The 17,700-nt window shown below is 38.5% G+C and overlaps 1 protein-coding gene across 6 annotated transcripts in view; it reads left to right on the top strand.

The window, feature by feature from the left end:
- The window catches only part of LOC124158433 (phosphopantothenoylcysteine decarboxylase subunit VHS3), a 29,146-nt gene extending 13,506 nt beyond the window's left edge, over positions 1-15,640 (top strand). The window contains exons 1-4 of one of the 6 annotated variants that reach the window (XM_046533529.1): positions 8,298-8,396; positions 11,361-11,525; positions 12,451-12,546; positions 15,237-15,640. In XM_046533529.1, the coding sequence (XP_046389485.1) occupies positions 8,313-8,396; positions 11,361-11,525; positions 12,451-12,546; positions 15,237-15,332 (441 nt within the window). In that variant the 5' untranslated portion in view covers positions 8,298-8,312 and the 3' untranslated portion in view covers positions 15,333-15,640. Of the gene's footprint in view, positions 1-262; positions 1,397-8,297; positions 8,397-10,202; positions 10,819-11,360; positions 11,534-11,574; positions 12,133-12,450; positions 12,547-15,236 lie in introns of those variants that run through there. The other 5 variants (XR_006864798.1, XM_046533535.1, XM_046533543.1 and 2 more) reach the window with 5 other exon arrangements.
- Positions 15,641-17,700: the final 2,060 nt, after the last annotated feature.

The raw sequence follows: 17,700 nt of genomic DNA, 5'->3' as shown, positions 1-17,700 counted from the left end.
TTTACGTGAATGTATTTTCATAACAACCCATGCTCAGGATAGTTCCAAGCATGCATGTAATTCATGGGTTTGTAATTTATTTGATATAACCACTGAATACATTATTTTTTTATATTTTTGGAAGAGCAATGTTATGTACTATGTTTGTCCATTTTTTTGAACTACCAGAAAAGATATTATTTATACAGAAATGGGTATTCCCTTCATTGATCTGGGGTTTTTAATTCCTAGAATTTTTTCTTTTTCTTTCTTGCATGAAAAGCATCAATATTTGTCAAGAAGAATGATCATGACATATGGAACATTCACAATTTTTCTCTATGCAAAATGCTTTCTCGCTTTGTTCATATCTTGTGAATGAGGAATGTTGGGGAAACACTATTTCATTTTGACAATAATTAATGAAAGCTAATTTTACAATGATGGTGACATGGTGGCAGCTAGGTGGTCTGGATTGCTAGTTGCATAATATGCTTATCAGTCCAGACCACCTTGTCTGGTATGGTCCACACATTTCCTCAAAGGGGAATGATGCCTTGGTAGCTTAACTGGCTAAAGCACTCAACTGGAAATTTAGAGATCTGGGTTTGAATCTCAGTCAGGGTGAATGTTTTTTTATCTAAGGAGTTTTAGCTCAATACTAAACTCCACCTATCTGGGTTACCATCCCAATTTTGTATTTATGAAAAAAGGTAGTTGATATACATACATATATATATTTCTTGAAAAACCCTATTTGTACTAGTACATGCAATGTGTTAACTTATCTCACATACACTAGGATTATGGCTGAGCAGATCGCATAGTTTCTTCTTTTTTCTTGGTGTGCTATGTATTGAAGTCGACATCACTTAAATTATTATTATTAAAAAAATATAAATATGCTTCATTATAATATTTCTGTGCTTTTTCATCTCTAGATTCTGACTTGAAAATGAAGTGAGTGAATTGTGTTACGTCTAGTGTTGTCTTTATAAAATGTCTTGTTAGTTTTCTTGGCAGTGAGGCATGTTAGCATCACTGGGGTGGCCTAGCACTCATAAAACTAGCTACTTATTTCATCACTTCCTTTTATTTACTTTCTTTTTTCTAATGGTTTATAATAATATAATTTTAATACATTGAACAAGGAAACTGTGTAAAAACCACAAAAAAATTTCCTGAGAAAATTTATTTGCTTGCATAAAAACTAAGATGTTGAATCTAGGATTTAAAAAAAATGAAGCTGTGAAAAACTGGAATTATGTTTGTATGTTGTACTCAGAATTTTTGGTTCCCTTGCATGTTTTACTCATGTATATTTTTGGTTCCTTAAGCCTTTGAGAAAGACTTTTTCTGGCTTTACAATTTTTGTACCCCAAGTTACATAAAAATAAACTGGAAGTCATCATGATCATTATTGACCATCAATCCTTCAATCAGTTTGACGCTTCAGTTCTCGTATGAGCGTTTTATTTTGTGTTTTTATATATTTTCTCTTCTACATCCTTTATCACTTGTCCTGTTCTGGTGTTTACTGAGTAAAATTAGTACTGCGGGAAACTTTGCGTGCATCTTAACATTAATCCAAGTTTTCCTATTGGGGTATGTGAACTGATATACCGTATCGGTGACATTCCTGGAGGAAATCAATCCCTAAAATTTTATGTCAGTTCACATTGGACTCCATTTGGATGACTCTGTCATATATCCGCTAATGGGACATGTGGAAACGTTCTTTAGATTGCATAATCATATGTGTATACTATGGGAAAGTTAATTTTAATCATAGCAAACATTTCACAGCCTATTGTCGATTAGGCCCCCAACTAAGAGCTCTGCCGCAGTCTCAAAAGGCTTGCTCACCACCTCTAATGGAAAACTTGCCAACGGTCAAGTTAGAAAAGCTTGAAATGACGTACACATTTTAATCTGGAAGTTCATGAGATCTTACCTGCAGGCATACAGGCAGGTTGTGCCCTCAGTTGTTATTCAAGCAGTAGCAGTGAGAATCCAGGTTTGAGCTTGCAGTGTAGTTCCACATGCCATACTATGTATTTTTTCCCAACATATTACATACTTGTTTAAACCATTGGCTGTCATATTGAAATTTTTTAGGTTTAGTGACAGTTTTGTCCTTACCCAGCTTTTACTGAAGTTTAAATATTTTTCCTTGTATAAAATACTGAGGTAAAATGTTCATATTTGTGGTTATGGTTTTTGAGAAAATACAGGCCAAGGTTTTCGCTTAGAAATGCCAAGATGATAGCTTATGCATAAAACAAGTAATGCATCAGGAAAAAATATGCACCAGTCTAGTGGGAGTGATACATTCACTTAACTGTGGAGATTTCTGACTGCACGTTCAAAAGCGTTCATTCGCAGTTTATCGATCAGCAGCTCTTGGTGTGAGTGATGAATGAATGACACAATTGCTGAATATTATGTGCTTTTTATTCCTAAGGATATGCATGCCCAAGCCAAATTTTTGTCTCTCCTATAGCTTGTTTGAAAAAATTGGGTTCTGTCATATATTTGCCGGCCTCGGTGGCGGTGGGGTAAAGTCCTCGCCTGCCAAACCGTAGGTCGTGGGTTCGAATCCCACCTGGGTAGGTGATCCCTATCAAGGGCATGGATGTTTGTGTTGTACTTTGTTAATATTGGAAACCCTCATTGTAAAAGGCCGTCACGTGCTGTTTACGGGAATTTGATAATAAATAAAATAATAATTAAATACATAAATATTTTTGATATGCAAGTCGCTAGTTGTAGCCTATGCTGATCACCCTTACAGGAATTAGAAGGGGTGCTCAAGCACTCAAGCATTCTTGAAGTTAGTGGCAGATCTTGATTTGAACCAAGTGGGAGTAAGGAATTGAGTTGGGGGCTGGTAAACAGGGAAGTCTTTGGAATTACCACCCTGAATGGGAGTTCAGAATTTTAGATATTCAAGACTCAAAAGCTGCTAAGGATTTAGGCTTATTTTTTAAACTAATTTGTATTAAAATTCATTACAGCCTCTAATTTTGATGGAAATTTTTACTTTTAATGTACGTGTACAAAGTGATACCCCCAAAAATTTCGATTTTATCCTGTGTATGTTTCGGCCCTAGTGAGGGATGGTGGTTATAGCCCTCTGAGCCTCTCCAACAGATCATCTGCCTATCACTGCCTGAAGTGGTAGATCTGTTGGAGAGGTGAAGTGCTCCTGGAAGAATTCCTAAATGAGCTGAGCGCAGTGATCAATCTTCTGCAACTCCCCAAAAATGTTCGTAGACCCTTTCAGGCCTACGAAACCATGACAATTTTTGGAAACTTAATTTTTTACCAGAATGGAGGTGGAAAGGATGAAAAAATCTGTTCTATATCCCTTAGTCTTTTTGTTTGAGTGGCTATTCCAAACTCGGAGAAAAGATCAAGAAAAGAGTAAAGAGCAATTTTTGGCTTCTTCACGTGCTGCCAAGATAGAAAATCTGTTATTAGATGACATACCCTCACCTCTCGACTCTTGTGTGACTGGAGGACTTTGATTGGAAGATTTCATCCTTAGCACAGGTGGTGAGTTATTTTTTGCGTGAAAATTTTATTTCCAATTAATTTAGAGCTTGGGTTAGAGAAGTAAAATATGCTGTCATTACAGGTTATGTTTTGTAACTGTTTTTTTGCTTGACTATGTTAACTTTTCCATCTTTATACTATTATTTTTTCCATGTCTTTCTAGTTTTGGACTCAGTTGTCTGATACTTCAAAGCCACTTAGTGCTGTAGTTAGTTTTATGATAGTGAAAGGTAAAACACAACATTCTCAAGAAAAATTACTTCTGAAAGATTACACAGAAAAGAAATGTATGGCTATATAAATTGGGAGCTATTTTTAAAATATAAGAATTAACAAATTATGTGATTAAAAAAAATCATTATAAAAATGTGGCTGAGGACCTTAATTTCAGCTTTTGGTGAAATTAATATTGACTATCATCATCCATGAATCTGAGGATTGGTTTGATACAGCTCTCCACTCAATACTCCTAATGGCTAATCTTTTAAAACCTTCATAACTCTTCTGCTTTACATCCTTGATCACCTGCTCTTTGTATCTCCTCTGTGGCCTACCTCTGCTGCTCTTCCCTTCCATCTGTCCTTCAATGATAGTTTTTATTAGACTGTCATGCCTCTTAATGGGGTTGATTAAATTATGTCATCTTCTACCTAAGTTTTTCATAAGAGTTCCCTCATACTCCTCTTAGAACTTCCACATTATCCACACTAGCTATCCATTTGATCTCCATAATTCTTCCATAACACTAAATTTCGAAAGCCACTAAGAGGGCCTCAATCGCTCCACTAGCTCTTGGTGAAATTGATTTAAACCATCATCAACATCAGCCATCAATTACAGGATTAGTTTGCTACAGCTTTCCACTCAATACTCCTAATAGCTAACGGCTTTTCTCTCCCAATCTCTCCCCCTTGCCTCTGTTATTGTCCATTGCTTATAACCATATAGAAGCATGCTCCAGATGTAAATCGTAATAAATTGCTTCCTAACTTAAAATGCTTATATTTTAAGTTGTAAGGAGATGTCTCTTTTTGAGGAATGCCCTTTTCACTTGGGCTATTCTAACTATTTAAAACTTGATTCGTCCTTTGTTCATCCCTTGGCTACCCAAATAGTAGAACTCCTTCACCTTCCCAAGTTTATGGCTTCATAGTTTCAGATTGGTCTTGGGCTCATCTACTACTCTACTGCTGGCCTATACTTATCTTTTCTTTGCTTTGATGTTCAGCTTGTATATAGTCATTATGTCTTCCATAGTTAATGGATATTTCTTGACAGCATTTCTCTCCCAAGGACTTCTTTTGCGGCCTCCTGTAGTTAACTTTTAAGGTATTTCTAGCTATCTTCCATCGATTTCTTGGAACATCCCCTTTTGTTTTACTCTCTACTGTGTTTTGAAATGCCAGCTGGTGTTGAGTTTCCTTCAGTTTTTCTACCTATCACACTTTCTTCGACGTTTTCTCCAGTTTTTTTATTTTAGGCGGCAGTTTATCTTTATAAAATTGTGGTCAAGGTCGCTTAGCTTTTGCAGTCTGTCACCAGGTTACCAAATTTATGCTTCATCATGATGCTGTCTATTTGGAATCTTCTCATTACTCCTGGCATATTTCACGGTCATTATTTCATCATCTTCAGTTATGATGCTTAAATAAATTATTAGAAACCACTTGCTTGTATTCCATGCAGAATTCCGGTAATCTTTCTCCTCTTTAATTTCGTTTACTTATTTTCTGATTTATATATTTTTGTTTTCTGGTTATTCTTCTGTCTTTACTACTCTGTGTCAAAACCCTTTCAATATCCTAAAATAACGCCTGTCTCTGTTGAACTAAAATAATGAATTTCTCTGCCCTTGGTACTCTATTGATTAATTATGTGATATTCTCTTATATGTCTTCTACCTTTTCATTTGCATTTCCGATTGTTGGCATGTGAACCTGCACCCCTTCGGTATCTACCGGTTTAGTCTCTGACTTTAGCATGACTATTCTTTCACTATACTGCAGAAAGCTTTTCACCCACCTTCCGGCACTATTTATGTGCGTTATACCGATTCCCACATTACCATTTACAGGTGCAGTGTGCATAATCATGTGGCATACACTCCAGAAGTCTCCCTCTCTCAGCCACTTTATTTCGCTGATTTCGAATGGGGGACTACTTTACCTACGGAATTTTATGCACGAGAGAATGCAATCATTTCTTTGACGTAATGGGTGGAGCAGCTGTCATTTCTCGGGATAATAATGTTATGGTTTCCCCCTTGCCTTCCACATCGCAGTACTTATGCCGTTTAAGTAAATGTTACCACGCCTGCAGTGAAATGAGTATCGCTGTACCAACCACTGTTTTCTCCGTCTTCACTCATCTGAAGAAGAGCGGCTGCCCTCTTCTCCCGATGATGGGAAGCGTAATAGGGTAGTTTCCTTCATCAAAGAAAACGAAAGGCATTGATTGCGATTCGTTACCCACCATTAGTGTATTCATAATACACAAATTATTTGGTTTTTGAAATACCGGTTTAGACGAATGGCAAGGGTCAAATTTTATCCTCATTTGAAAAAGGCCAGATTGGCGCCCATGCGATTCCACTCCACGTGACGTCACAGGGACCTAGTTTCTACACGAGAGGATAGGAGTTATACATCGTCTGAGGTTACCAATGCATGCATGAGGCACAGAGCTCAGGGAAACATGTCTTAATAATCACCTATTTAAACTGGCTAAGGTCGGAAAGTTTTCTTCGTTTGATAAGGTATTAATAAACCTTTTTTAAGCCAAGCGCTACCAGCCAGCAAGGCACTCAGCTACCCGCTAGCATCCTGCGTCCTATCAGCGCTCAGAGCCTCGATCAAGGTCACCTCACAAGGCGGGAGGGGGAACCAGAAATGCGTCGCACGGACTTTTTCCCATCATTCCTACTTACGCGTTGCGTTTTCGCGCGCTTGAAATTTTTCACTTTTCATTTAATCGCGAAAAATAGATATCGTCATTTAAAAATCTAAAAGCGTGAAATACGTACTCCAGGAGTAATAATCTTTCGATTTAGGCAATAAAAAAATAATAGGAAACCACCCTATTATTGGCGGCTTCCCGTCGCCAAGTAATCTTCACCGGCTTTAAGTATCATTTATATGTCCTATCTTATTCAGGGATAGACCCATACCTCCTCGGAATACCGTCGCTTTTTGTCCACGACTGCTTATTCGACGAGTAAACGCGCTTATATTGCAGTTAACCTCTACATCTAGTAGTAGAGGCCGACGCACTATCAGTTGAACGCAATCGGTGGCTTTAATCTTAGCTGCGAGTTGATTTGACTAATGTCTGCTAATATTTACTCGGTAGTACATTTAATCTGCATTGGTGCCTGATTTGTGCCATCTTTAATCGTTAAAAGGGCCTTATTTCAAAATTAAAACGACGAGAGAATGGCCGTGGCATGCCATCCAGATAATTTATCAATTCCATCTTTAAATAAATCCTCATTTCTCTCTCTGATACCGCAATGGTTCTTCGAAAATTGTTCTAGGAGTTCTCAAGGAAATTATAAGTGAGACGTAATTTTAATTGTTCCATAAAATGCAGTATTGATTAGAATTTACGAAGCATTATTATCTTTAAAAGCGCAACTTTTTGAAATAAGGACTTGAAAAGGAGAAAGCTCTCTGCAGTTAAAGCGCCTAGGTCGCATAGGCTTTTAATGTAAAATTTCCACCTCTGCTCTGCTCGCCTCTCTCTCACCTCTGCTCGATATAATCTGTAGTCGACCAGTGTTGATACCTACTGCTGAAATGGTCTCTTTCGCTATCTTTTCAATTTAACTGGTTAATGCATGCTATTGTCAGCACTGTATCATTTCATCCAACGGGAAAAAATCAGGAAAAATTTGTTTCGTTGCTGACGGTAGGAAACCCGAAGCAGGAAACTCTCTTCGGTATAACCTTCGGTGCCATACAACAGGATAAGAGGCGGGGTTATTCTAGGGGAAAATCCCTATTCCATGCCCGGAATCACGGTGCACAGTTCGGTAACGGACGAATAGTAGGTGTCTGGTCTATTGCCGTGACGTTTCGAGTCACCAGTGCGTCACGTCGATTCGCTTCTTCCGCTTGAAATTGATCCGCTTCTGTTATAGCAATCGGTATTCATAGCTTTTTTCGTTCCTTTTAGCTATTAGCTTAGTGTTCCAATCGTTGCTTCTCTTATTTGACTGGTACTTTTTAGTCTCTTATTCCTAATTCATTGTTTTATATGGTTAGTTTGGAATTGGTGGCCAATTGGTATAATGATGTAAGGACCTTAAAATTACGAGTTTATAAGAAAAAATGATGTCTATGTCGTTGACTTAGTATGTAAGTGGTATTAGGTATCTCCATTTTTAATGTTGTTTTTACTAATAAATTCGCAGGAAATTATTTCGTAATTAACTGACGCGATTTTCTCGAGTTTGAGAAAACGTTTTTAGGCTGACCTGATATTAGTCAAAGTCAGCTTGACTTTATCGATAAAAACCTGTGGAAGGAACCTAATTTATGATTCGTTGACTTTTCCTTGTCGCATTCGGATGCGTATTTTTAGGCGTGGCTATTTTTTCTTTGGAAAGTCCTTATTGCCTAACAGTGGGGTTAATAAGGTTTCCCTTCTGGAGATTGAAAGGAGGGTAGAAGCCGAGTAAGTCACCACGAAAGGTACCCACCAGTTAATTGCTTTTATCTTTGATTCTTCATTGGAGTGGCTTCTCCACTTCATTTGGACGTGCTTATATAAAAGCTATGTTCTTCCCTAGTGTCTTTTTTGGCTCGAAAATTTCGCTGTCGGAGGACATTTGTTTGGTGGAGTCCGTTCCAAAAGAGCAAGTAAGTAAATTTACGAGTACAGTAATGGCCAGCCACCAATGTTGTGACGTCTAACACATACCAGTGATACTTGAATGATTGCTTTGGCTCTTATCGGTTCCAGCGACGAGATAACATAAAGTCACTGGTTTAATCAATCAGGGTTACCCCTAAGGTGGTGTACTATGCAATTTTTAGCCGTTTCTAACTTTCATCTCTGCGTCTTTTCATTTTATGTGTATAAATATTGATGCTTGAAGCCCGTAATGTTACTTTCTATGTTAATTTTAGTGTGACTAGGTGGAGTAGCATGGGTTAAGATTGTCATCTGGTTCGTGCTCGTCGAAATCAAAGTATCGCAGATACGAATCCACTTTTTTCCAGTTTTCAGTGGATTTTTTTTTACTCTGAGCCAGGTTCCACTTATTAAGTATTTAAAATAATTTATTGTACTTTGACCACCGTGCCGTGGGTGTGGGCGGGTAATTGAGCTCGGAATTGAGAATGGTGAAATAGACCAGTAAAGAATTTTTGGCTGTGGAGTCCAAAGCCCAACTTTGCGCGTTTAGTCCGAAACCTCTCTAACCGCATTCACCGAGGTCAAACGAGGTTATACGCCGTCTGAATGTTATCTTTACCACTATAAAAAAATCATTGAATGCAATGTAATGATGACTTTTTGTCTATTTATACTGGGGAAAATATAGAAAGGTAAATGTGCTTGCGATATAGTTAAAATTTCTCTTATAATTTATTTTTTCATCCTTATCTCATTTTCCAAAGAAAAGTAGTGCGGTTACTGCACACAGATCTACGATTACAGATTTAAGTACTGAAGGTGATATTGATGACGTGATTTTGACGAAATGAAAGGCCTGGGTTCGAAGTGGAGATAACTTTGATGGCAGTTTACTGTAGTTACATCCTTCATTGCTGTCGAAATTGGATTACCGAATGTCTGCGCTCTAGTCCGTGTGTGGACGCGGTATTGGAAAATCCTACGGCCTGATGATCTGCACAACGGATTAGTCTGCCCAACGGCTCAGGTCCTATATTTATATCTGTGGCCACATGATTGTTCAGTGTATGTTTTGTGAATTTAATGATGATATTTTAAGAGAGTTTCTGATAGGAGGCCAATTTAGAGGACACAAACGCTAAAATATTCCGTGTATTTTCATAATATACAAGTGCAATTCTAGAACAAACCTTTCATCGTAACAATGATAGTATTTTCGCTTAGCATGATAAATTCGGATCTTATGTTATGAATAATAACAGGAGAACATGGCTCCCACAGTGTTCGGTCGGATGATGGATTTGATTTTTTTGATGAATTCAGTTTTAAATGAATAATATTTTTTCCGCCGGTGAATGTTGCTACGATTATTTAGCTTGAATGCAGGGGCCGTCTACCTCTTAGTGCCCACGGACTGAATTCTCAAGTCGGAATGGCTCTAGACTGACGGACTGTGGGCTGCACGAATCCTGTACTCCTACGAGATATATTTGTAATTATAAAATCATTTTACTAAATTTGAGCATCAAAATATCTCCATGTCCCTTCTCTTTATCTGTTATCGTGTTAAAATTATTATTTTGTATAGTGGTGCGGGCCTAGTGGAATTATTTCAGGGGTCGCCTGCGGCTATGGACCGACCGATCAGTGCCACTTTTTGGTTTATAATTTCTCTTTAAATTACTTCTCGTTAATTTTAATTAGAAATTTTAATTAACGTTGTTAAGAAATTTTCATGATCAGAATGAATGATGCTTCCACATCTTTGGTCATGGGAGTTTTTGCTTATTTTTTTCATAAATATCAATCAGAATAAAGTACTTTCTCTTTGAATACGATTTTATAGCTTGTATTTTACTCTATTCGCGCAAGTCTAATTTTGCGATCGATGTGAAGGACCTACAAATCAATCCGTAACGAAAAAGTGCAGATTTTTAGGGGTCGTTCTGCCTGTTCCGCTAACAAGAATACGCTTAGTTGTGGCCTGAGGAAAAAAAATAATTTGCGTGCGTGGTCATTTTTTTCCGTTAAATCTCCTCTCATTCTCCCACGGCGTACGCAGTGAGAATTGAAGAGCTAAATGAGAGACTTCGTCTCGGGAGGCAGTGGCCGACACTTCCGCTCACACGCCATCGCGCGGCAATGCGCACTTTTCTCGTCCGTCGCATGGCGTTCACTTTGTCTCCTCCAGCGAATTCTGCTAAGGATCTGCCCTGCCTGCACTCGTCTTCCGCCACCCTCTCAATAATGTCTGTCGCGAACGAGGCTGCTGCGTTCGTCGAGTGTCGGGAAGGATTTTAGGGCCAAGTCCTTTCAGCCAAGGAAATGGCCGATTGCCGACTCTTTTGAATTTTTCCTCCTCACAATTTTGGAGGACATCACTCCATCGTAAAATTCATCAAAATTTTTAATTGTTTACGAAAGGTACATATTCTTGAAGTAAATTTTCATTTATGGTGCTTTAGATTTCATCAAACTGGTATGGTTATCAGTTTGAAAGTTCCCAATTTCGATTCCTAGTCAAAGTGTACATATTTCTGTGAAAATTCGACAGGAGTTTTCATGATTTTTTGATAGTACAACTGAAGTTTCCTTCCCGTTGGAAGGATTTTCTCCTGTCTTTCGTATAAATGCCTTTTCTAGTAGTTTACGAATCCTAGAATCTGACGCCGACGTTGAGTTTCCCCTTCGTTTATCCTCCAAATTTTAAAAATATTCCCGTCTGTCCGCCACTCCTCTTCAAAGCCGCCACTTCTGAAATATTCCTGCCCATACCTAAAGCCTAGAATGGCTTCATTCATCTGGGTTCACGATGGCATTACCAACGAATGACAAGTGTTCAATTGCGGCTTTGACTTAATTCTTTCATTTTCAAAATTTTGCCTCCAGCTGCTACTTTTTAAAAAAAAGTATGCTCGCGTCACTTCGGTGGATTAGAAGTAACATTTCTTTTTCTCCTCGTCCAGGGGCCTACGATGCGCTCGCCGTTCCATCCGCCTCTGTGGGTGGGGTTCGCCGTGATGGCTGTGGTCGCAGGGGCGCAGATCCCTGACGGCGTGCTGATGGAGGAGTCTTTGGTCGCCCCACCTCCCGAGACGTCGAGACATCTCCAGGCGCCGTCAGCAAGTCGGGTACTTGTGTATGCAGGATATGACCCCATGTTCCCTCTCTCTCTCTCTCTCTCTCTCTCTACCTCTCGTGTGTTCCTAACGTAACTTTCGCGGTAGTTTGGCAGGAATCACACCAAAGTCTCCTGTCAACACTCTAATTTTTTTCCTAATCCTTATTATGTTTTCGTCAATTCCGTGGTTTGTCTAGTTGCTTGTGTCAATTGTGACCCTCTAGTAAGGGATGAAGTCGACCTTTTTCATTGTAAAATTCACTGGCTCACGGTTCTCGTTTTGAAGAAGAGAGAGAGAAAGACTGAAAATTTCCTTTTTTCGTGACACAAGATATTGCAACATTAGCATGTCGTTTTCGTGATTTGTATTTGCGACTTTGCTCTTTATCGTCAATGCCAGATTTTTTATGAAAACACTAAGACTAAAAACAATCGCTTCCTTATCTATTGAATTTCCATTTAAAGTGGATTAATATGGAAGAACCAGTGACTGTCGTCAAATTCATTTTTCTTGACCGTGATTGCGGATTTACCCACGAGTGCAGTTAAAGGAGCCATCAGGAAGTGCACATTAAGTGCTGGTGTGATTAATTGCACGTGTCGGTGGCTTCTTTGAGGTACGCCGGTGGCTATACAGAGTTTGTATCCCTTGTATAGTCAACCTTTTCGTTTCTTTTCATTTACCATTTTATTTTTAATTGCATCAAAATATTACTATTCAAAATTAGAGGCATGTGAGTTGACACTTTTATCTCACTATCTCAAATCCTCAGTTTTATGGCTTGTTGAAGTTCTTTACGAGTTGAAATGAGTAGGTACTAATTGTTCTTCTTATTTTGTCCATTGCTAAGGCATTGTGCATTCCTGGAAAGATTTTAAAAACATAAGTCTTATCTGCCGATTTCGACGGCTTATCATGGTTTCATTTTTTTCAGCATGATGGCCATTTAATGAACGCCATGAGTGTGGAAGACGAGGACGACGAGATAAGCGATGAAGGGGGATCAATTTGTTACATGGAAGTGCAAGTGGTAAGGATGAGACATTTATATTAATTATGTAAGTTCTTCACGTGGTGATTCTGTATAATTTCTTGCCCAAAACTTTCTCTTTGAGGTGGATGAACTGCAGCCTCTCATTTCAAACGTGGAGTATCAATTATTAATTATGTATTGATTTTAGCCTGGATGATGCCTTCTATCGTATGATAGATAATAGTTTTGTAACTATTCTTATGTCTTTACTTTCCTCAAAATCATGGATTCAATTCAAACTCGTTGAAATTTTGCTTTAACATAGTTCAAGGCGTGGGGAAAATAGACATTTGATGTAATTTTGTGAAAAAGGTCAGGTCGCCACGAAAAACTGCCGATGCTGAATGGATAAACCACAGCCTTTAAGGTCAAAATAATCGGGCCCTCTGTACGAAAGACCATTTTAATCTTACCCTTCCCTTTCCGTTGAAGATGAAAGGACATTTATGTTAGCAGCGCTCTTATTTTGTCCATTTTTTTGGGTATTCATACATTGTTACCCATTGAAAAGATAAGGTTGTCTCCATTTTTTCGAGCGGTATAAATATCCATGTTAGTAATTATAATATTTGGCTTTATGGATTCAAATAGTTGCAAGTATTGAAGTAATGCCGTATTTCTTCCCCAATGCTTTTTAGTTTAAGGGCCTGACTTGACTATGGCAGGTTATATGATTGACTTTGCGGAGGGATTGACAGCCTGTATACTTTTCTATTCGCATAATCTTTTCGCAAACCACTTCTCAGAGGATGGGTGTGTTTACTTTTACGCTGCTTCTGTGGATGTACTGTGGGGGAAAAAGTATCTCGAGAAAGTTTTTGCCGACAATATTGGTCCGCATGAAATTCGATTTCCTTTCCCATATCATGTTATTCTTTCAGGATGAGGAAAATTCATACTCGCCACATCGTCTTTCATCATTTTCACCACCTGTTCTCGAATGGTGGCATTAGATAACCTTTGTTCAATGCTTTTGAAATGTTCTATTTAACTCTCGTGTCAAAAATTCCCCACATTTTTTCTCTTCCTCCCGTTTTTCCTTCACATGTAGCTCCTTCTCTTGTATTCGGACTCGGCCAAACTATTCACTCGCAATCAGCCATTCAGGAACCTGCGCGAGTAACACCTTCGGCAGGCCAGCTGCGTATACTCAAACACGACTTCTACGGCGGAAATAGGAAGGGACGTGTTTGAAATGCCCTTGTGGTGCATTTGGCCTTAGAATAACGTGCCATCAGAAGGGAAACAATTTCTCGTGGATGGATTGTGGCGGCAAAAAGTTTGCCGAGATACTTTTCCCCCGTTGTACTTAATAGTGCTTCATGACGTTTGGTTACGGAGTGTCATAAAATTGCATGATAAAAACAATCTGAAAGCGATGTGTAAGATCTGATCGCTCGACACTATAGCACGTCCCAGTTAATATGTAGATGCATGATACAAACATTCTCCGTGCAACCACATCAACTTCTATGACCGTATGAGCTGAAAATAGTGCCTGTTCTAATTTTGTTCGTGCATGGGTAATAGTTCCCTTTGTTGTGAGTCGATGATCTAATTTGAAACCTTATAACAATCTAATGCATAATAATTTGTAATCATAAACTCTTTGACTGTAGTGATTTGATACAGTTTTGCTTATTGTGCCAGTGATCTGGTGTTCTTAGTTTGTTGTGTTGTCTTTCCCCTAAAGACCCTCGTCAAATTGAATGGCGATGTCCGTGTTTGATGGTCGGAATTTACGCTGGAGGCTCATTGATACTAGGTTATCTTCGTCGTGAATTTTTCTCTGCGTGTGCTAAAATTTCTTGATCGGCATGTTGTGCAAGTTATCTACAGGATTAAATGAAAATCATTGCCTTTGATTGACAGTGGGGTGAGAAATAAGTTGGCTGAAATTATCTCTTTGGAACTTAAGATACTACTGGTTCTGGTGTTGTCCTTATATCTTAACTGAATGGAGTGTTCTTGTTTCTATAATGGTTGTGGCTCAGTAATCTTTAATGACGAGCTTGAATAGAATAAGGGGTGTGTTCACCTTTGCGCACTTGTTTTGCTGAATGAATTCTGAAAAGACCTTTTCCATCGAAGTACCCTGTGCGTAAGTAATGCTAATTAAAACTTAGTGAAGGTAAACTGGTACGAATGGAAGCCTTACAATAAAAAAATCGTGACGGCTTATAGTATGTTAATTTTTTTGTCCAATATATTCAAACTTTTTCCAACTCTTCCAATTGAATTCTCATGATTACTAAATACCTGTTGTACGAAAAAAATTGGAAGGAGAATTCACTCCAGCAATAATGATAATCATGTCAAACACAGGAATAATTTAATTGAAGTACGTTGAGTTACACGAAGTATAAGAGCTTTCTTATACTTACTTTTATGTTGAGGAAAAATCCCTTTGCATTATTTGTTAAGATTTTTACCGTTACAACTGAACAATCTGAATTTTACATTTCAAGCAGGAAATTCTAGTTTTTCGGTTAAATTTCAGTTTTCTGGTTCAAACTTATTCTTTTCTGGGATGTAAGCATTGGTCCATCCCTTTTGCTTGGACTCCTTCCTTCTTTACGAATATATCGTCTTCATTTCAACTCCATGATTGGAAATTTTTGTTGGAAAATGGCCTTCGTTTTGCTGGAATGGGATATTGTTTCAAATCAAATTCATATATTTTGCAGACTCGTCGCATTCCTGGTCGCTGTGTGAGCCTCGGCAGATCGCGGGGCTGTGTTGCAGGGATATACCTGCATGCCTATCATCACGAGTGCCAATGATTTTGTGTTTAGCCCGGGATCCCGTTAGGTCCGTACTCTTTCCGTCGTTCTTGTGTGTGGGTGTCAAAGGAACAGATATTTCGAAATGTCCAACCGTTGTGCAAACTCGTTTCATCGGGAACATTCAAACCACATCTAATGCTGTGAAGAAGAAGCCTTATTTGGGCGAGAACTATAAAAATGTGCATATAGTTTCACCTTTTCAGAAAATTTTCGTCGACGAAGATAGAATATTTATGAAGTGACCTATGTATTGCGTGTCTGTTTTACGGTGTGTAACATAGTATTAATAAACACATTATATTCCACTTTCTTGAGGATTTTGTTCTGAATGCTTTTTGTGGAAATAACCGCCTGAATTCTTGGCTCTAAGACTGGGTCGTTGAGTATGGTGGGTTATGGAACTCATTATTCTCCCTGGAAGCAGTTTCATCTCTACAGACTTAGACTTCCTCGAAAATAAATCTTTATTTGTGTAATTCACCTATTTTACCTTAATTTGGCCAAAAGAAGACTTATCATCTCCAGATTTTCGGAAATCATCGAGATAATCATTTAATACTTTATACTCTTGTGATACGATGAGGAGAAGAGAAACTTGTATTGAAGTTGTGATATGCTCTTGGAACATGCAGACGGTTTTATTAAAAGTCAAGCATGGTGTTGTGGTGATATATTTTTTATCTGTGGTGAATGTTTTGCACTGTTCCCGTTTTCAAATGGTGATGTGGGCATTCTAAAATGTTTGTGCTGCTAAGACTGATTGGTAATTTATCCTTCATCTACCTTACCTTACGGTACTTATGCTCTGGTTTGACCATCAAAACTCAGGATCTACTGTAGTTTTCTTCCAGTGTTACAGAATATTTTCGTGATTATTTGAGCATCGCAATGAATCGACATTGTTTTCACTTTTTTTTTTATAGATTCCAGTCTTCATTATAATGGATTTTTTTCGATACTTGTTTTTTTTATTCACCCCTAAATCATCTGGTTGGAGCGAAACGGAAGAAACGCCTTATTTAGATTGTATTTTGGATGTTGTTTACTTATGTGGAGTGAGTATCTTGCACCATCGTCGCAGTGTGGAATGTTAATTACTTGGGTCATCTAAGGGTGAGTGGGAGAGTAGCTGCTACTCGGAAGAAGCACATGGACATGATGCCCGTAAGCCGCCTCAATAGACGTGTGGCGCGTGGGTGTTAGGATACCAGCCGTTTACAAAAAAAAAGGAAATACGCTTACGAAGTTTCGCCATGCTTTACTTTTAGGGATAAAAATAAATTCCTATGCTTATCCGTTAGGTAAAACATCTCACTTAATGTAGGTATCGTTTCTGTCGGACCTGCAAATTTTGTGGGGGTCTATTTGATATGATGTTCTCCGTGTCGCTCTGAAAGATATCCTTTCGTAATTGCTCTAGCAATCTAAGCCCTGCCGGCAGCCTCCGAGTCTTTAGCGACTCTCAGCCTGATTCGTTTAACATCAATGTAAAGGCCGTTTTACACGGGGCACGGCATTGCGCAGGTTAGAACTGCATCAATTTCTACAATGGCATGGAATTCCGCAAATGCATGAACGAAATTAGAACGGGCTATTTTGCCATCTCACGTCCACGCATTCTCGCATGTGTTCTAGCATTTCACCGCCCTACACGACGTAATTTTGACTGCGCCTTCGTACACACGTCTGATTTTGCTAGTACGTGCCCCGTGTAAGATGGCCTTAACGCTTTCTGTACGCCCCCAGCAGTTTTCGACTAATCGCTCAGCTTTTCCTTCAAATTCCTTTTATTTCACCTAACGTAACGGACTTTTTGAACAAGTTGTTCAGTTTTCTCTGTTTCCTATGGTCCCTCCTAACATCGTTGCTGTACCAGCGAGGTTCTTTACTATCACGTCTTAAGTTTTTGCGGAAAATTTTGTTTCATTACTTGCGTAGAATTTCTTAAGAGTTTTTCCATGATGCATCATTGCCTTTATCCTCTGTTTTATCTACGGAGTCCGTGTATGAACCATCAATAATCTCGCCAAATTTAATGAAGTTACATTGATCAAATAGACAAATATTGCTTTTTGGTTTACAAGCTGACTCTTCTGCTATATTTTAAGCTGCAAAAATTACGCTGCGATCACTTAAACCGTGGAGAATATCGATTGGTGCTATCAAAATTGGCTTACTGCTAAAAGGTTTTATATTTTATTTCCTCTCGTATGCTTTTCGAAATGGGCATCGGAGTGATTTGTAAGTGCGTTTAGTAAGATCTCTCGTATTTCCCTATTCGTTGAATTCGGTTTTTCCCAGTCATAGCAACATATAGATAGATAGATAGGAGGTTTAAATCTCCCTCAATAATTATTAAACTTTT

Source organism: Ischnura elegans, chromosome 1, assembly GCF_921293095.1.
Source record: "Ischnura elegans chromosome 1, ioIscEleg1.1, whole genome shotgun sequence".
Lineage (NCBI taxonomy): Eukaryota > Metazoa > Arthropoda > Insecta > Odonata > Coenagrionidae > Ischnura > Ischnura elegans.
Note: the sequence above shows the minus strand (reverse complement) of the source record. Positions and strands in the feature narration are given on the sequence as shown.